Source organism: Anabrus simplex, chromosome 7, assembly GCF_040414725.1.
Source record: "Anabrus simplex isolate iqAnaSimp1 chromosome 7, ASM4041472v1, whole genome shotgun sequence".
NCBI classification, from domain to species: Eukaryota; Metazoa; Arthropoda; class Insecta; order Orthoptera; family Tettigoniidae; genus Anabrus; species Anabrus simplex.
The window spans coordinates 304,252,676-304,271,979 of NC_090271.1; the positions used below are offsets into that span (position 1 = coordinate 304,252,676).

The following is a 19,304-nucleotide window of genomic DNA, read 5'->3' on the forward strand; positions in this document are numbered from 1 at the left end:
CTATAATCTTGTCGGAGACTAAAACTTCTATTAAAATTCGAATTAAAACAGTTCATATAAAATATTGGAAAATCAAAGTGGTAGTAATAAAAAGCCAACGACATGAGGGCGTGTACACAAGCATAAACTTGATTGTCATGAATACAATCTTTTCAAGGCCGCTGATGAAATTCGTAGTAAGTAAGGCAGAAGCGTCTATTGAAAAATTGTAAGAGGCCGTTAGCACCGGTAGGTAATAAAATGGCTGAATCCTTGCCAGAAAATGTCAACAGATGCAGAAATAAGTTTTCTGTAAGAGAAGGAAAAGAAGAAATAAGAAATTGAACGTAAGGAGAGAATTCAGTCTTACATAATTTTTGAAACAGATGAGGACTTACATGTAAGTGGAAGTTGTTATTTCTTAACTACTGTTGAGTTGGTTGCTGCCCGTCTGTTGGCTCTAAGTCTGGTGTTATAACTGTGCTGCAGAGGCGGTCGCGAACTCGGAGGGGAAGGAATAGGGGAGTGCGGAAGGGAGGAGAGGATGGGTGGAGTCAAATGTGACGAGGCTGACAAAGGGGCGGAGTCAACTGCATTGCTGGAAGTAGGCCTAATATCTGTAGGTATGGGAGGAGTATTAGGGTTTGAAGAATTAAATATATTTGGTATCCTAAATTTATTCGAACTAACTGACTTTAATAATTTCGGCATTAATTCATGTAACATACTTTTATTGTCCGTGGTTTCATTGAGATTCTTTTGCTTATTGTACGTCTGATCTAAATAGATGTATAAATTTTCTAATTCATTCAGCATTCTTCCTTTTTGTATGTTTCTAATTATCGTTAAGTCTTTCTCTATGGATTCAAATCTGTGGCCAGTCTCCCTCATATGCAAACTCATCGCTGAGTATTTCCTATGTTTTTCCGCGTTAACATGTTCCATGTATCTTGTCGTAAATTTTCTCCCAGTCTGTCCAACATATGAAAAATTACACTGAGTACATTTAAGTCTGTATACTCCCGATCCTAAATAACGATTCTTATCATAATTAACTTTTTTATGATTAAAGAATATGGACTGGTTAGTATTAGTAGTTTTAAAAGCTATATTAAAATTATGTTTCTTGAATACGCTAGTAATCTGGTGTATAGCTGGATTATTAAAAGTGAATGTAGCATACTCAGTTTTTTGGTCTTTTCTGGTATCAGATTCGTAGATAATTTGTTCTTAATTTTATTGATTAATTTGTTGATCATTTCTATTTTGAAACCATTTTGTTTAGCGAGGTATCTAATATAATTTAATTCTTTCTTCAAATTCATGGGAGATAGAGGGATTCTAAATGCTCTATAAATTAGACTGTGAAAAGATGCTTGTTTATGTGAACTCGGGTGTAAAGAGGAATTGTTTATAGTTGTAGATGATTGTGTCGGTTTTCTAAATATTTGGAAATCAAAAGTGTTAACCTTACGCGTAACTGTTATATCTAGAAAATTCAATGAGTTATCGACTTCGTCCTCTTTCGTGAATTTCAAATTAGGTTCGATTTCATTTAATTTATTTAAGATTTCTTGACTATTAGTGACATCTTTGTTTATGATTACAAATGTATCATCTATATATCTCAACCATAAATCTATTCCTTTAATTTTTGCTATTATTTCATTGTGTTCGATTGAATCCATAAATATGTCGGCAAGGATGCCCGATATTGGGTCACCCATTGCTAATCCATTCTGTTTATAAATATTATTGTTAAATGTGAAGTAGTTATTGTCTAATACGAACTTTAACAATCTAGTGAATTCTTCTACTTCCATTTTACTAAGATTACTGTGTTTACAAATATTATCATGAATGATATTAACAGTTTTATCTGTCGGAATATTCGGGAACATATTCACTACGTCATACGAACACATCATCTGGTTTGGAAGTACGCCAAATCCAAGCAAAATGTCACACAAGTCAATGGAATTTCTTAATGGTTGTTTATTATTAAAAGTGTAATGTCTTTTCAAAAATTGTGAATGTATTTGGAGACTTTATACGTGGGAGAATTACGACAATTGATAATCGGACGAATCGGAATATCTTTTTTATGTATTTTGGGCATAGCTCTAGTTTCCGGGAGCCTAGGATTCATATTGACAAGTTTTAATTGTTCTTGTTCAGTAAAGAGAGATGTGGATCTTTTAAGTAAGGCTTTTAAGTTGCGTTGAATTTTAGTTAGCGGATTTTTTGTTACTAATGTGTATTTATTATTATCAAAAAAATCTTCAGTTTTTTTGATATATGTATCTTTATCCATCAAAACGATCGCACCCCCCTTGTCAGCCTTGGTTACTATAATATTGTTATCTTCAATTTTCGATTTCATGTTTTTTATTGTTTTCTGTTGTTTGGGATCAAAATTGGAATAAATTTCTTTAGCCAGTCTGGGTAATTTCTTCTTTAACTCCCATCTTACTTCATCTTCTGCATCTGTTGACATTTTCTGGCAAGGATTCAGCCATTTTATTACCTACCGGTGCTAACGGCCTCTTACAATTTTTCAATAGACGCTTCTGCCTTACTTACTACGAATTTCATCAGCGGCCTTGAAAAGATTGTATTCATGACAATCAAGTTTATGCTTGTGTACACGCCCTCATGTCGTTGGCTTTTTATTACTACCACTTTGATTTTCCAATATTTTATATGAACTGTTTTAATTCGAATTTTAATAGAAGTTTTAGTCTCCGACAAGATTATAGTTTAGTCATAAGACAGTTTTCCATTAGCATCTTTTTATTTTATCATTTTTCACAATTTTATTGTTCTGAATTTTAAGAACAGACTAAACTTTTAACTTCCACTTTTTATTTTAGTTGTATTTTTGATGATTGTATTTAACTTCCACTTTTAATTTAGTTGTATTTTTGATTATTGTATTTAGGCTGAAGATGCCCTTAATTGAGGGCGAAACATGTCCCATGTAACTAAGAATTTAATTATGTAACAACTATACGTGATAATATAAGTATTGAATAGGTGGAATAAATTAAAACACCTTTATCATTGTTGAACTGTTAAATTTTCAATACGGACCTAAAATGAGGTTTATAACATGTAACTTCTGACTTATCGAACACTCCGATTTAAATCGACACCTTGTACACTCCAGCCCCGGCAGGTAAGTAATGGGTTGCCACAGGGCGATATTCTGAGTGGTATTCTTTTCGCTCTTTTTATGAAAGATTTTGAAACGGTCATTTTACGTCATGCTCGAATACAGGCGTATGCTGATGATTTTTTGATTTATTGTACACATGAAGATTTACAGCTCTGTAGACAACATATTAGTTTCACGCTTCATGAAGCTAGAACATGGTTAGAGGCCCATGGGTTAAATCTTTCCATAGCGAAATGTCGAGCAATGATATTTACACATCACCGAACCTATAACCGATCGTCACTTGTTTTTGATCAGTATGAAATACCAGTGGTTAATCACCATAAATATCTTGGGTTATTTATCGATCAAAAACTTACATGGAAACATCATTTTTTATATTTGCGTTCGAAGAGTGAACGGTATATTCAGGTCATACAGGCCGTAACCCGGAGGCAATGGGGGGCAGATCCCGTTGTGGTGCTAGCTTTGTACAAAACCACTATTAGAGCGATATTGGACTACGGATCACATATTTTTGACGTAGCCTCTTCTACTAACTTGAATATTCTTAACACTTGTCAATATAAAGCAATACGCTCCTGTATTGGAGCTTTAAAGTCCACACCTACCAATGCCCTTTTAGTTGAAGCCTGCGAAGCTCCCTTACAAGTACGTAGAAAAATACTTGCGACGAAATATTTACTTAAAAAGTTTTCTTTCACAAGTCATCCTTTAATTCCGAAGTTAAAGTTACTCTCGGAGTATTATTCCGTTCGGCGCCAGGGTTTACGCAGATTGCCTGTACTGTTTCATGCGTTTAATACATTGAAGTCGAAACAGTGTACCTTAATACACAGTGTTACTTTACTACCCTATACCTTACCCTATCCTGTTTCTTATTTTAAGCCTCAAATAATTTGGCCTATGCATAATGGCTCTACTAATGTTCCTTGTCTGCAGGAGACCGATATATGTCCTGTTAAAAGAGTGAAATTTTCTCATATTCCACGAAGCATAAACATTTTTACAGATGGGGCAAAGAACATTAATGGAGTTGGTTCCGCTTATTATATACCTTCTCTAAATGTTAAAGAACAATATGGTTTGCCTCGTGACTGTTCGATTTTTACGGCGGAGCTGTTCGCCATACAGCAAGCTTTACTTTTTGTTCAGCGACAGGGATATACGCGAGCTAAATCTATACGGAATCGCTGAGTGCATTACAATCTTTGGTTTCGTATGAGTTATCTTATAATTGGTATATTTACAATGTCAAGAGTCTCCTTTATATGCTGGAAAACGTCGGTATTTCCATAACTTTAGTATGGGTACCAGGTCATGTGGGTATCGACGGTAATGAAAAAGCAGATTGTTTTTCAAAACAAGCTTCTCATCTTCCTGTTCCGAATACTAACAATATTGTTCCAGCTTCTGATTATGTAGTTGTTATCCGACAGGAGGGGCATCAAGACTGGCAGAATCTCTTTCGTCAGACTGCACAAGTCAAAGGTAACTTCTATTATCATTTACAACCAACACTTTTAGTTAAACCTTGGTTTATACGAGGATCTTATACTAGACGACATATTATTAACATCATTCGGTTACGGTTTAATCATGCCCTTACACCACAATATCGATCACGTTTCCATTTAACGCAGGATACAAACTGTTTGTGTGGTACAGATATCCGTAATGGCGACTCCAACCACATTTTCTTTGAATGTTCTTTATATGCTAACCCCCGCAAAAAACTTCTGAATAACCTCAAGCGACTCAAGCAGGTTTTTCCTACCAGTGTTTCTTGTTTGCTCTGTACTCCTACAGTCGAGATTATTCGAGTGTTAAATTTGTTTCTAGATGAAGCCAATATCGTGTTATAATTCTGTCTGTAATGTAGGGTGAGAACTACTCTTGCTTTTCAAGGTTCCATTTGAGTGATTCCTCATATCATTAGTGTATTGCTTGTGAGTGCTATTTTGGATTTTTCGTGTGGGTGAAGCTTTAGACGCAGTGTGCTTGCAAGATTGGAAGTTTCCCGTAGGACAACAGGCTACTATAGCAAAATGGGGTTGTTATGTGATATAGTGAAGTGCAGTGTGTTGTGTTTTTCTACCTGCCAGCGCAAGCATCAATTATTGAACTGACATTTTTCATTTATACTAGTGTGTTTACATGAGTAAGCGAGTATTGACTGGGTGAAATGTCGTAGACACAGCCCATAAGCATCAGCAAGCAAGTTTAAAACAACCCAGCACCGCCGTCTCGATCCTCTTATACTGCCTGCTCTATGCCACTAGTTTAACACAGGAAGGCGCGACTACCAATAGTTCTCCAAATCGCCGTAAGAGTGCAGCAGTAGACGCACAATCTTCGCTGTCAGTGTGGGTGTAGCACTGTATTATTGGTGCATGAATGTGTGTGAAAACCTGAGTTATTTTGTACAATGAGTAAACGTGTCTGGTCACTTTCGTTCGTACAAGATGTATTTTGAATAGAACTGTGAAATGAATTAATTATGTTATGTTTATACATATTTCAAAAGTGATTTTAAGGTGTTGGTACTTGATTCTTTCCGTTCGTGCAAGGTATATTTTTCGTAGAACTGAAACTTCAGATTCTTTCCCCGAAATATTCAACTGCTGTATACCATTTTGCCAATCTCGGCAAGGTTGTTCGCAGCCTGAAAATATACGACTCCATGAAATACCGTCTAGAAGAGAATTGACAGAAAAGCGGCTGTCGGCTTTATCTAGGCAAGGACTTAATGAAGGAAGTAATTGGATATCCTCAGATTACTCTCGCATCTGTGCCTTTATACCTTATTTCAGAATTTGATGGAGCCTCCGCGGCTCAGGCGGAAGAGGCCGGCCTCTCACCGCTGGGTTCTGTGGTTCAAATCCCGGTCACTCCATGTGAGATTTGTGCTGGACAAAGCGAGGACGGGACAGGTTTTTCTCCGGATACTCCGATTTTCCCTGTCATATTTAATTCCAGAAACACACTCGAATATCATTTCACTTCATCTGTCCCTCATTAATCATTGCCCCGGAGGGGTGCGACAGGCTTCGCCAGCCGGCACAATTCCTATCCTCCCTGCTAGATGGGGGCTTCATTCATTCCATTCCTGGCCCGGTCGAATGACTGGAAAAAGGCTGCGGATTTTTTTCCAGAAGGTGATTAAAGCCGTGGAGGATAGTGGATTCCTTGTGATAAAAATTGTGACGGACAATCACTAAACGCCTTCATGTTTAGACATTTTGGACAACCTCAGATATCCAGACGATAATATTCCAATCAAACTAGAAACAGGAAATCAAATCCTAACTTGCGGGTACTAGGTTCGTGTTGTTGAAGAGAGGATGGAGTGTGACATTTGTGTCAGCAACATCTCACTGCCTAGAGCTTCGACACCTCTAAATGGAACTGATTACCGGTATGCATCAGGACAGAGGAGGAGTTTGATACCCAAAACCTAGTTTTGTTGCTCTGGTGAAGCATCTCCAAGAGTTCGTTTAAACTGATGTGCCCTATTGTCGAAGTCCTTCAAGCGTATGAGCGTAATACGAAGACTTGCGACGTCTTCCCTTTCAGAATACCGGGCGAGTTGGCCGTGCGGTTAGGAGCGCGCAGCTATGAGCTTGCATCCGGGAGATAGTGGTTTCGAACCCCACGGTCGGCAAGCCCGAAGTTGGTTTTCCGTGGTTTCCCATTTTCACACCAAGCAAATTCTGGGCTGTACCTTAATTAAGGCCACGGCCGCTTTCTTTCATATTCTTAGGCCTTTCCTATCCCATCATCGCCATTAGACCCACTTGTATCGGTGCGACGTAAAACAAATATTTAAAAAAACTTTCAGAATGTGTTTTGTTACAGTGTGAGGTCAAAGAATATCAGCAAAATGTTAGTGATATTATCCTAGCCATGTTTGTAAGACATCTATTATTTCATATTGCGTTGGCAAGAACACAAAAAGTACGGTATCACTCCAAGCCTTCGTCCAGGATAATCTTCAAATTGTGCATGAAGAGGCCAACTGCGACATCGTGCAGGTAATATTGCCTATATTTAATATTACTGATGTAATTTACAAGCTTCAGTGAACATATGACCATACTGCATAGTGTTTTGTAGGCTGTCGTCATTAGAATAAGTTTAGACCATTGTGCGTCCATGTCTGCCATCTAGCGGAGAAATTTTGTCGCAGCGTAGTCGTAAAAAGGCTCGCATAGAGCAGGCAGTGTAGGAGGATCGAGACGGCGGTGCAACCCAGTGACTGGACGTAGTGCGCTGCGCAGAGTCCAAGAACAAACAAAGAAGAAGAAGAAGAAGATACATTGATTGAAATAAGGTTATGTGTTGCTGGGTCTAACCAAATATACTTACATAGTACATATAGTACTGTATTTGGTGTAACTGTGTACGATCTTTCATATTATTTACCATCGTCTTTTATCGTTTTGTAAAAATAATTAAAATGACACGCGCAGCTAATGGTGAGTGAATATCTTTGATTATATGTTTTTTATGTGATCTTGAAGGAAGAAATGGCTAATCATTCAAACTGGAAAGCATTAGCTACTGTAGATTTCCGATGGAAACAGTTTGTTAAAGAAGGAAATGATATTAACAATGTCTCAGAAGGAAAGGATAAGTTAAAAAGTAATATATCTGGTGACGAATGTCGAAAAATCTATGAAGAAGTGATTAGTTTGCCTGCCTCCAGCAGTTGTGAACAAAACGTCAACATTAAACCACCTATTAATATACATCTCAGAGGTTGTGGGCAATCTCGACCGTCCTCCAGATTACATAAGACACGTAAGAACTACTCGCAAATAATTAATTCACTGATGAAAGAAGCTGCACTTAATAATGTTTCGAAAATTTCGGAGTTATTGGACGATACCATTGAATTGGACATTACCGACCAGTTCGGATGGACCATGCTCATGTGCGCTTGTCATGCTGGTGCTATAGATGTTGTTCGGTATCTTCTTGATCGAGGGGCAAACATTCATATAAGAGACAAGAGTGGTAATGATTGTAAAGTACTCGCTAAATGCCAAGGACACACTTGTGTATTAAGGACCCTAGAATCATTCCAGAAATGTGAATCACTGGCCACTGAAACTAGACAACCCATTGAAAGACATATGGAGAATTTCTACTGTGATGTGTGTAAGCAACACTTCACTGACACATCAAGAAAACAGCATAATTCCTCAACTGTGCATTTATTCAATTCTCATCCACGTTCAAGCCGAACTGTGTATGGGATTCCTGAGCACAATAAGGGATACCAGCTTCTTGTGAAAAGTGGGTGGGATAAAGAAGCAGGATTGGGGCCAGATGGTACAGGACATAAATTTCCTTTAAAGACTATTTTGAAAAGAGACCGTGAAGGCTTTGGCAGATCTAAACAGAAATCTTATGTTACACATTTTAAGGCTAATAGTGTAGAAGCCATTGAGAGACATGAAAGAAAAAGGATGGGAATCAAACATAGAATATCTCAACTAGAGAAAGAAAGGCACAAGGAAAGAAAACTTAGGCGAGAATTGAACTTCCCTTGAAAAAAAAAACAATGGTTAGGTCATAATATAATCCTAAAATCCATTTGTGAATGAACGATGCAAAAGAAGAGTCTGCTTTAAGATATTCCTCTCTCTTAGTGTTCTTTCCTGGAACTGTTTATTTTTAATTCCTATTTTGTGTGAGACAGTGCTTCATTTTTGGTTTATTTGAAGTTGGACAAGCTGGGGACCTTGTGTAGTGTATTGAATTGCTGTTATTTTAATTCCTGCAGCTGCAGCAACTGAGTCTTGAAATTGCATCATGTAAGTCTGACACTATTCATCTCTTTGAATTTAATTTAATTTAATTTCGTGTGGCTATTTCTAGCCGAGTGCAGCCCTTGTAAGTCAGACCCTCATCTCTTTGAATGATGCTTATGATCTAAAGTGCTGTAATATACAATTTGAACATTTTGGTTATGTTTATTTTAGCCTAATTAACTTATTCGTGGAAGCAAAATTTCTAGAGGATATTTTAACATATTACATAGGCTACAACATGTATTTTTTAATGTGTCATGGAAAGTTAAACTATTTCACATGGTATACTTGGTACTTCTTCAAACTTTCCTGTTACAAGTTATTTTAATACTCATCAATTTTTCAAGATTCAATGCTATGATTGCCATATCAAACATTTTAACATACCATTAAATACTGACAGAGATATCTCTGATTTAGGTAGAATATCTGCAGTTTTAACAGTTGTGTGGCATAAATGGGTGTGTGGATTTTGCATGGAATTCTCCCAATCAAATCTACTAAAATAATCTAATTAATGTTATTACATCAGTTTAAAGGGGTTATTATATTCCTTTTTTAAAGATACACTTGTTTAATTTCAGTGTTAAGTACTGAAGAACTGCTGATCTTTTAGCAATATTTCTTACGGCTTAGGGGTCATCTGAAAATTTGCATTACAGAAGTTAGGGCGAAGGAAATTAAGTGTGACGGAAGTGTAACGCTAGCAACCGTGCACCTAGGCCTATGTCTTATGACTGGTGGTCATCTGAAATTAGCAGCCGTTGATGGATGGCCATGACCAAGAGACATTTATGGTCATTTGATTTTCGCAAAGGGAAAAGTGGTGGTGGTTTCTATTTCAAGTTATTTCTTTGTTCATTAAAAAGAAATTGATATGTACTGCAATTCAGGGGTGTTCGATGTCATTTATCTTACTTTGCACATTATTTGAGCACTGATCCAACTATTCACTGTTATTCTTCTGACAAATATGTGTTGACAAACTCGAAGACACAAAAGAAAAACAAACTCCATATCTCGACAGGCTGCTGTTCTCAGTCGATCAGGTCATATCCCATAAACATGTTGGAATAATCAGTGCAAGTAGGGCCTACATTAAAATATCTCTACAAAGCATGGTTGTTTGGTATAAAATGTACTTCTGTAGTCATATGTTGAATTAACTTATGTTACTTTATAGTTGTTAGCAGTTTGATAACACTATATTTAAATACCAGTACCCTGGTAAGCAGATACCAAACGGAGTGGCTGTATGTGGCAACGCGCCATGGCTATGGAGCCAAGTGTTTCATTCAGGAGATGCGTGGGTTCGAACCCCACTGTTGACTGTCCTGAGAATGGTTTTCTGTGGTTTCCCATTTTCACTTCCAGACATGCTGGGACAGTTCCTATTCATAGGCCACAAGTGATTCCTTCCTCTTCTTTACCCAATTTAATTCGTCAAATAGGACGAACACAATGGCAGGTTTGTGTGAGAGGAGGGAGCAACAGAAATGAGAGACACGGACAAACAATGGAAACACAAAGGACAAGGACATCTCCTCATCTTCATACACTGCCATCTTCAAATAGATAGGCTGTCTCCTCATCAATCCCAGTTCTTCTACATCCACCTCGTCTCAGTCCTCCGACGAGCTCTGTTTTATGTTTCCATTGTTTTCGTCCTGTTATATGTTTATATATGTTCCTTTATTATCTTTCTCTCTGACTTATTCATATAATGTTGCACCATCCCCTTTTTTAATCTGTACTGAAATCTTTGAATAGGAAATCGCGTAAATGGTTCAGTGCTGTCAGAAAACACTTTGGCTTTGATTTACCTTGGATGTATACAGATGGAATTTTAAAATTGCAAGAAAGCTACTTGGCTGACTTGGTATCAGTTATGGGATTGATCCATGAATGGGCTGTGTTAGAATGCTCTCATATTGCTCAATGAACAACATGGAAGAATGCTTTCATTCTCTATGGACCTGGAATAACATACTAACTAACTAACTTACTTCATTAATTACTAAACTTTTTGTTTTGTTTTGTTTTGTTTTGTTTTGCAAAAAATGTCATTTTGTCTTCATCATGGTTGAAGGTTGTTAAGTCACTGTCACTCCCCAATAATACAGTATAATCTATCCTAACTTATCCAGTAAAATGCATCACATGGAAGAAACAAGCAAATGTCAGGAGGCAGATTCAGTCTTTCTACATACGTAACTGAAATATGTTTTAAACCATGGAGTACTTCCGACTATCAGCGACCATTGCCAAGAGTTAGCTAGAAAGACAGACGAATCAGACATAGACAAATCCATGAATGCAGTTTTTTTGACTCTGTTGGAAAGGATCTTTTGTGTTGTGTATGATCAAAGAAACCATGTACTGGTACAGGAATTATGTTGGAAAGAACCTTTTAACTCCAATACTTTTGAGGAGAATTTGAATTATTTCAAAACATATTTGCATGAAGCTAATAAAATATTGGACGGCCCCCAACATCCCACCACACGTTATTATGAAATTGGCAAGAACAGTAAAAAATGTAAGAGAATCAAGCACACAGTGTTTTGCTAAAGCTGCATACGATAGGAACAGAGGATGTTACGAATATGAAGTAGCACAATTTAATTACTACAATAGATGGAATACCGTTATCAGGAAAATTATGGATTCAGATACTCCTAAACAATGTCAGGTTAACATATATTCTTTTGAATATAGTTTCAGTAAAATCTTTGGATCTCCCAATGTGAGGGTTAGAGATAAGTATTCAAGGAATGAGCCCAGTAGTAATCTTCCTATATTGTCTGTCTATAGCTTTAAAATAGCAAGTAAAGGCATCTCACCATATACTTTACTCAGGCCTAACCTTGCTAAATAATTTGATGTGTCACAAATCATTACAACCATTATTATTATGCTGTCAGATAGTTCTGTTGCTCAGTATCTTAAAAAAAAAGAAGGGTTGTTTTGATATACAAAGGTAAAGGAGATGTTAATAATCTGTCCTCTTGGAGACCTGTGACAATATATTTGGTTATTGGCAGCATAATTGAACATGTTTTAGACTTGGAACTGCATATCCAAAAAGATATCAACCACAGAAACACTAATCAGAAAAGGAACCACAAAGCACGTGAAAATGAAAGACACCCTAGGCCTTGCAAACCTAATACTATCGGGGTTGGAAGAGAACAAGAGTTGACCAGGGGCAGTCAGACAGGAAAAGTGAAAACTAGGAGACTGGCTCAAGTAAGTGGAAGTAATGCCAAGTTCAGCTCTAGCGGAACTGTGGTCGCCGACCCACGCTTCACCTGGTTCCCCTTTAAGTTGCCTCCTACAACAGGCAGGGGAGGGAAACCGTGAATGTATTCTACTGCATCCATCCACAGCAGGGGAGATAAAGGTAGAGGTTGTTGGAAATTGGACTAGAAGAATATCTCTAAATGCCTCAGGATGGTCCGTTATCCCATTATCACTACTACTATTTAATACTGCCGTCAATTTTATTTCTGATGAAATCTAAGTTGTTGTTCACCAAAGGGAACTAGTACCACACATCTACATTTAGGCTTTGAAGAAGTAATATCTTCTGTTTCTCATCAGAAACTGTAAGATATCCTGACTGTTCTTTACATTTAACAGGGACCTTTCTTTAATCACGATTGTTTAAAGCCTTTCAACCAAAATCTTGAGAAGTTAGCAGAGACTCCCTTTGTAAAACCAAACCAAAAGCTTAATATCATAAATTAGTATGTCTTTCCTTCACTGAATTATCCTCTTCAAACAGCTCCTCTCATTAAAATTCCATTGTGTATTCTTGATGGGCTTGACATTATTCAATTGACTTCCAGACCAAACATGTAGTGCAGTGCTCTATTCACTACAACAGATGCAAGGACTGGGTCTTATTTAACTGTAATATTGTTCACAGCATATCTCTATGGAATAAAAGCTTTCAAAGCTTTTGAGACTTACAAAGATTTTCGATACTGAAGATGAAATTCAGGAAGGCCTAAACAAATTAAAAAATCACACTCAAAGGTACTGCATGTAACAGTGTAAAATCCGTAGACATCTAAGGCAGTCATCATCTCAAGAATGGTCTTCTGTACAATTGCAAGGAAATTGAATGATTCATTTTACTGAACACACACAGGCAAACAACTTCATGTCTACGAAAGTTAATCAGACTTCTTTCGAGTGGACATCCAACCTTAAATTAAATACCGGTATTAATAATTGCACCAAACTATAAGAAGTTCCTGGTAATATTGGTGGAAAGATGCCCAAAGGAGACTGAAACACCAGGTCATGTACTCGAACATTGTTCTTTCAATTCTCTTCTTATTAACTGAAGACACCACAAGGTTAAGCTTGTAATCGTCAACGTGCTGAACAGGAAGAGTTCTGATTTATGAAGAAGTCCATGCTCTTGATTCTCACAGGAAGAATCAGTTTATAGATATTGTACCTTTTAAACAAACATCACACAAAGCTTATATACTTGATCCGATGATCTGATTTGAATTTCTCCCAAGACCAGGTAATTAGAGTTGATGAAGAAAAAAAATTATGAAGATTGCATCCCATATTTGTGTGAGAAATATAATTACTTTCTGTGGTCAAAGTTTTTTTCATGATCGCTATGGAAACCGCGTATACTCTGTTAAAGGGTAGTTGTTAGGAGCCCCAAGGAACTATTTACACCGAGCTCGATAGCTGCAGTTGCTTAAGTGTGGCCAGTATCCCGTATTCGGGAGATAGTAGGTTCGAACCCCACTGTCGACAGCCCTGAAAATGGTTTTCCGTGGTTTCCCATTTTCACACCAGGCAAATGCTGGGGCTGTACCTTAATTAAGGCCACGGCCGCTTCCTTCCCACTCCTAGCCCTTCCCTGTCCCATCGTCGCCATAAGACCTATCTGTGTCAGTGCGACGTAAAGCAACTAGCAAAAAAATAAAAAAAACAATTTACAATAACAAATTTTTATAACTTGACATAGAAAACACTTCATGCACTCTCCTGCAGAAGACATCATACCATATTATGTGGCTATAATAAATCACCAAATCACCATATCTACAAAATCTGTTAATTCATGGTTTAGGTTCATATTTAAAAGTTTGTGTCAGACCATATAGACTTGATGCCTTAATGATCATGGCTATTAGGCGGGCTAAGAGGTTAATTATTATTTTCAGCACTTTAATTTATATCTTTAGTTAAGAACAAGAAATGTCTAGAAATAGATAAAAAGGGTGTGCTGTGTTGTGAGGTAATTTGAAAAAATCAAGCAGATTAATGCATTAGCCTATGTATTCAGTAGCCACAAGTAATGTATTTCTTCTTTTTGGTGTGTGCACCAATTTTTTTAATTTCGGCTTGTGATAAATCTATAACTATCAGTTCTAGGTCATTAATATTTTGTAAGCCATCATATCTCATATTGCACCAAAACAAAGTTTTGTTAAAATTATAAGGGGTCAGGTAAAAAAATGGGCCTTTAACGTGATGAACCTGCATAAATTGACTCTTGAATCATCGACTAGCTATAACTTCTGGGCCATAATTACTTTCAGTGGTCAAAGTTCTTTCCATGATTTCCATCACTACCATGGTACAGACCTTTTATGAACTTTTGGTGTAGGCCTACATTTTCTTAACCTAGACTGATATTGAAGAAAATTTTGTAATTTTTGTTTTGTTTCAGATCTTGGGTTGCTGGAAAACCCACAACGCAGTTTAGAGTACCTTAGTGAAGTGGAAGAGTTGGGAGAAGATATCTTAACTGATCGCCAGGAAATTGTGGCTTTAGACCGACGACGAAATCATAATCGTGAAGCAATTCGAGCATTAACTACTCCTAGTGAAAATAAGGCATGGATGACTATTGGATCACTTCTTGTGAAACTTCCTACAGAAAAAGCTACTGAGGTGTTGAAAAAAGGTTAATATTTATTATTTACTGTATTTATCGTATGGCTTTTGGTGCTAGGAATGTCCGAGGACATGTTCGGCTCACCTGGTGCAGGTCTTTATATTTGACACCATAAATGACCTGCATGTCTGGATGTGGGATGATGATCATGATAATGATCAATGGATAAATCTACGAAATCATCAATAGTGTCATGTGTCCACACTCAATATGAACACTGCAGAGGTTTGGAATTGAATCCAGGATTTTAGCACACAATTTAGTGATTAGAAATTATATACCACTACCTCTCGTACCCTACCGGCCAACATTCTGATGGTGAGAATTTTTTCGACAAACAGGACTTGAACCGGCTAACCACGATAGACTTGATGCCTTAATGATCAATCAGTCGTTACTGATCTGCTTAGTGCAGTTGTCCAGGTGGCAGATTCCTTATTTGTTGTTTTCCTAGCCTTTTCTTAAATGATTGCAAAGAAATTGGAAACTTATTGAACATCTCCCTTGGTAAGTTATTCCAATCCCTAACTCCCCTTCCTACAAATAAATATTTGCCCCAATTTGTCCTCTTGAATGCCAACTTTATCTTCACATTGTGATCTTTCCTACTTTTAAAGACACCACTCAAACTTATTCGTTTTTCTAATGTCACTCCACGCTATCTCTCTACTGAGAGCTCGGAACATACTCCTTACATGTAATGAACTTCATGGTGGTCTGTATTGAAAATTGTATATCATCTTAAAACAATTAAGTTTATTAAAATGGTCAACCTATTCAATACAATACATTCATAAGAATGTTTAACTTATACATGACACTCAAATTGGGACATGTTTCGCCCTAGTTGTGGGCATCTTCAGCCTAATTTTCCTCCTCAAAATCAAATGTTATCGGGATCCCGATATTCTCAAATTGAACCATCTTAACCCGCAAATGGTTAAACGACGATGCATCGCCCTTTTTGTACACGTTGTTGTGGTCAACGACGATACATCGATTGTTTTGCAGCCATTCATTAGGCACACTCTCGTAATGCATAGTAACACACAAATGTGCTCTATGTAGTATAATTTTAAACAGCAGATTACAGTCTCTCTTTTTACTCTAGTTGCTAGGTTGTAGACTGCCGTTTAAATGTACTGCACAGCCTTAAAATTCAGTAGTTAGGCTCGCTACCTTAACTGCGCAGTACAATATGGCGCCTTGCTGCATCACGATGTCGTTCTGTTGTTCACGCAGTTTTTATCAGTGTTTTGCGGAAATGGTGAGTAATTTAGTTTCAAGTCCCAAGAAATTTGGGTTCAAGTTCCATTCGGAAGATGTGAGTGATATGAATGATAATGCTAATGACAGTGACATTGACAGACTTCCTGGAAAGCTGGAACATTTGTGCGTAATCTGTGGACCAACAAAAAGGGGAAGGACCCGGCATTTGTGCCCTGGTTGTAACTGTGCAGTTCACAGGGGGTGTTACCACAATTTACAGCACTTTTGGAGGCCTGAAAAGAGAGGAAGAAAAAGGAGAGAGCAGTCTAGTTCTGGTAGCTCCTCTGAGTGACTTTGCGGGGGCGTTCTAGTGCTTGTGTATATATGTATATATATCTTTGTGTATATAACATCTAAAGGGTTTATATTTTTTTGAAGTGCATAAAATTGTGTACAACATTGTGATTTGACTTTCTTGGTAAGTCAAGTATTTTAGTGTCTGGTATGGGCGCAAACATTTTGATAATATCATTTTGGAACACTTTTTTGGAAACTCAGGATGGCTGTAAAGATATAATGAAAGGTACGAAACAAAAATATATTTATTTCAATAGCCTATGATATTATGATTTAATAAAATGTGTTATACTGCATGATTTCCTTTTAAAACCTATTTTTAAGAATTTTTAGTGAAAGTATACAAAAATCCTGAAAATCGTGTGACCGTAAGAGTCGTTTACATAGACCATTTGAGGATTAACAGCTAAAATAGTATGAGTTAAAAATACAATATGTCGGTCTCATTACTGACAGGTGAACAATTGGACTCTGCATTGTTGGATATGCTTGTGAACGGTTGGCTGTTGCAAGGCCGCACTAGATAGACAGGCCACAAGGCTCGGACCGTGACGTCACGATAGTGGCTGGCGTTCTGCATGGCAGTGTAGGGCCCGCTCTCACTTTCACCATGATACTGTTCATTTATTCAACCTTTACGATATAATTGAACACTCCTTCAATTGTGGCTTTACTTAGGCTTGTATACTACACGAGTTTTATGCGGGGAGAAAACTGGCTGGGCAGTATATGTACACTTCTTTACTTAAAATTATGCTGACATCTGTCACTTGTAACTGTACACGGTATCGTGTAAAAGGTTAGAACGCATAATACGTGTACAAATAGTTGTAATGTTACTAGGAAAATACATTATGGCAATTCGCAACAATAGTCTGAAACCTTTCTTAGAAATTAAGCTGCAACTTAAAACTTACCTAACAATTCCTAAGGTTTCAGTTTATACATTTTTATTTTCCTGAAGATTTCTTCTTCTTAGCCATGAGTTTGTCTACGGTAACTTTTCTATTGTTATTCAATAATATATTACAAAAGATGTATATACATTGGTCAACGAAATGTTTAAAACTATTTATTTAATCACTGCATGTTTTAAACATGACGTTTTCGTTTTCCAGAACATTCTTGACAAGCGAAATCAGAATTTTTATCTGAGAATCTTCAGGTTTACATTTTGTAGCTCTAAAAGAGTCTGGTACAACACCTTTAGGTCCAAGGCAGGAGCAAGCCAAGGCCGCACTAGACAGACTCAGATAGACAATTTTTCTGTCTAACTCAGGGTTGTCAAAGGCAGGATAAGTTGTCAGCTTCATTAAGCCAGTTATTTATTAAGATTTTAAATAAATGACCAATATCAAACAATTATTTATTTTTTGTGTTTCGTCAAATGAGTTTTGAAAAGTGGTTTGTAAATTGCTCTTGCGCAGCTTTTCAAACATTTTCCTACTAACACAGTTATTATTAGAAATTATGCCCAGTAGGCCCTATTCGGGAGATTGTGGGTTCGAGCCCCACTGTCGGCAGCCCTGAAGATGGTTTTCCGTGGTTTCCCATTTTCACACCAGGCAAATGCTGGGGCTGTACCTTAAGTCCAAGGATGCTTCCTTCCCACTCCTAGCCCTTTCCTGTCCTATCGTCGCCATAAGACCTACCTGTGTTGGTGCGACGTAAAGCAACTTGCAAAAAAAGAAATGCATGCTACCTTATAAGCTACAGGCCTATCTATTAATACTTTAAAGACTTGCAAAGTTAGTTCTTCTGAGTAATGTCATGTTAGGTTCTTACATGGAAACAAATCGTCTTTATTTTTTTAAAGACTGGATGACAACATAAAAGTTTGTGCAGTTGTAGCTAATGTAGTGTTATTTTCTCCGCTTTTACTACTAAAAGCAACTCCCTCTACCTTTCCTCCTACCGGGCGATTTGGCCATGCGGTTAGGGGCGTGCGGCTGTGAACTTGCATCGGGAGGTAGTGGGTTCGAATCTCACTGTCGGCAGCCCTGAAGATGGTTTTCCGTAGTTTCCCATTTTCACACCAGGCAAATGCTGGGGCTGTACCTTAATTAAGGCCACGGCCACTTCCTTCCAGCTGTTAGGCCTTTCCTATCCCATCGTCGCCATAAACCTATCTGTGTCGGTGCGACGTTAAAGCCACTGGCAAAAACAAAAACAAGAAATAAAACCTTTCCTCCTTTATAGTTCAGCTCACGTTTAACGTAGACTCTATCCAGCAAGTTACAAAATCTTTCATGCTCCTTTAACAATTTTAGTTTCTTGTTAAAGTAATTCCAATGTGAATCATCAATACCTGAATTTCCAGTGCCTAGTTTTGCAGTAAAAGACTGTGAATAATCGGGTGAGGCATTGTAATAAACGTTGACTGTCTTATCTTCTTTTACGCCCCAGGAAATGCGAAAAATATTGAAGTGAACCATGTTATTAGTATACAGGAGTAAGATACTTTATTTTCAAAGGCTATATTTAACTGTTCCTTACAAAATTATAATTTATCAGTAATGATACACACATCAACTTCACTTTCAATTTCATCGATTATTTTGTGCACAGATTCTATTTTGTCGTGGACAGTCACTTTTGAGTTACAAGCAGGTCTAAACAGGAAGTTACAAATACTTTTCTAATTTGATCATTTTAATATCTTGCCCCCGTCACCTAATGCACGTATATCAGGGTTTTCACTCATGATAATATCATGTTTAATGGCTTTAAAATCAAGAGCCTCGTTTAATGTTAAGGAAGTACCAATTTTCGGAATATTTTTCTCAGTCATATACATTTTGAAAATACAGAGACTTTGGCTGTT

The 19,304-nt window shown here is 37.3% G+C and overlaps 1 protein-coding gene across 2 annotated transcripts in view; it reads left to right on the forward strand.

Moving 5' to 3' along the window:
• The first annotated feature begins 7,484 nt into the window (after window positions 1-7,484).
• The window catches only part of Pdrg1 (Pdrg1 prefoldin-like subunit), a 44,686-nt gene continuing 32,866 nt past the window's right edge, over window positions 7,485-19,304 (forward strand). The window contains exons 1-2 of one of the 2 annotated variants that reach the window (XM_067151760.2): window positions 7,485-7,635; window positions 14,687-14,923. In XM_067151760.2, coding sequence (XP_067007861.1) covers window positions 7,617-7,635; window positions 14,687-14,923 — 256 coding nt within the window. In that variant the 5' untranslated portion in view covers window positions 7,485-7,616. The other variant, XR_010860780.2, reaches the window with a different exon arrangement.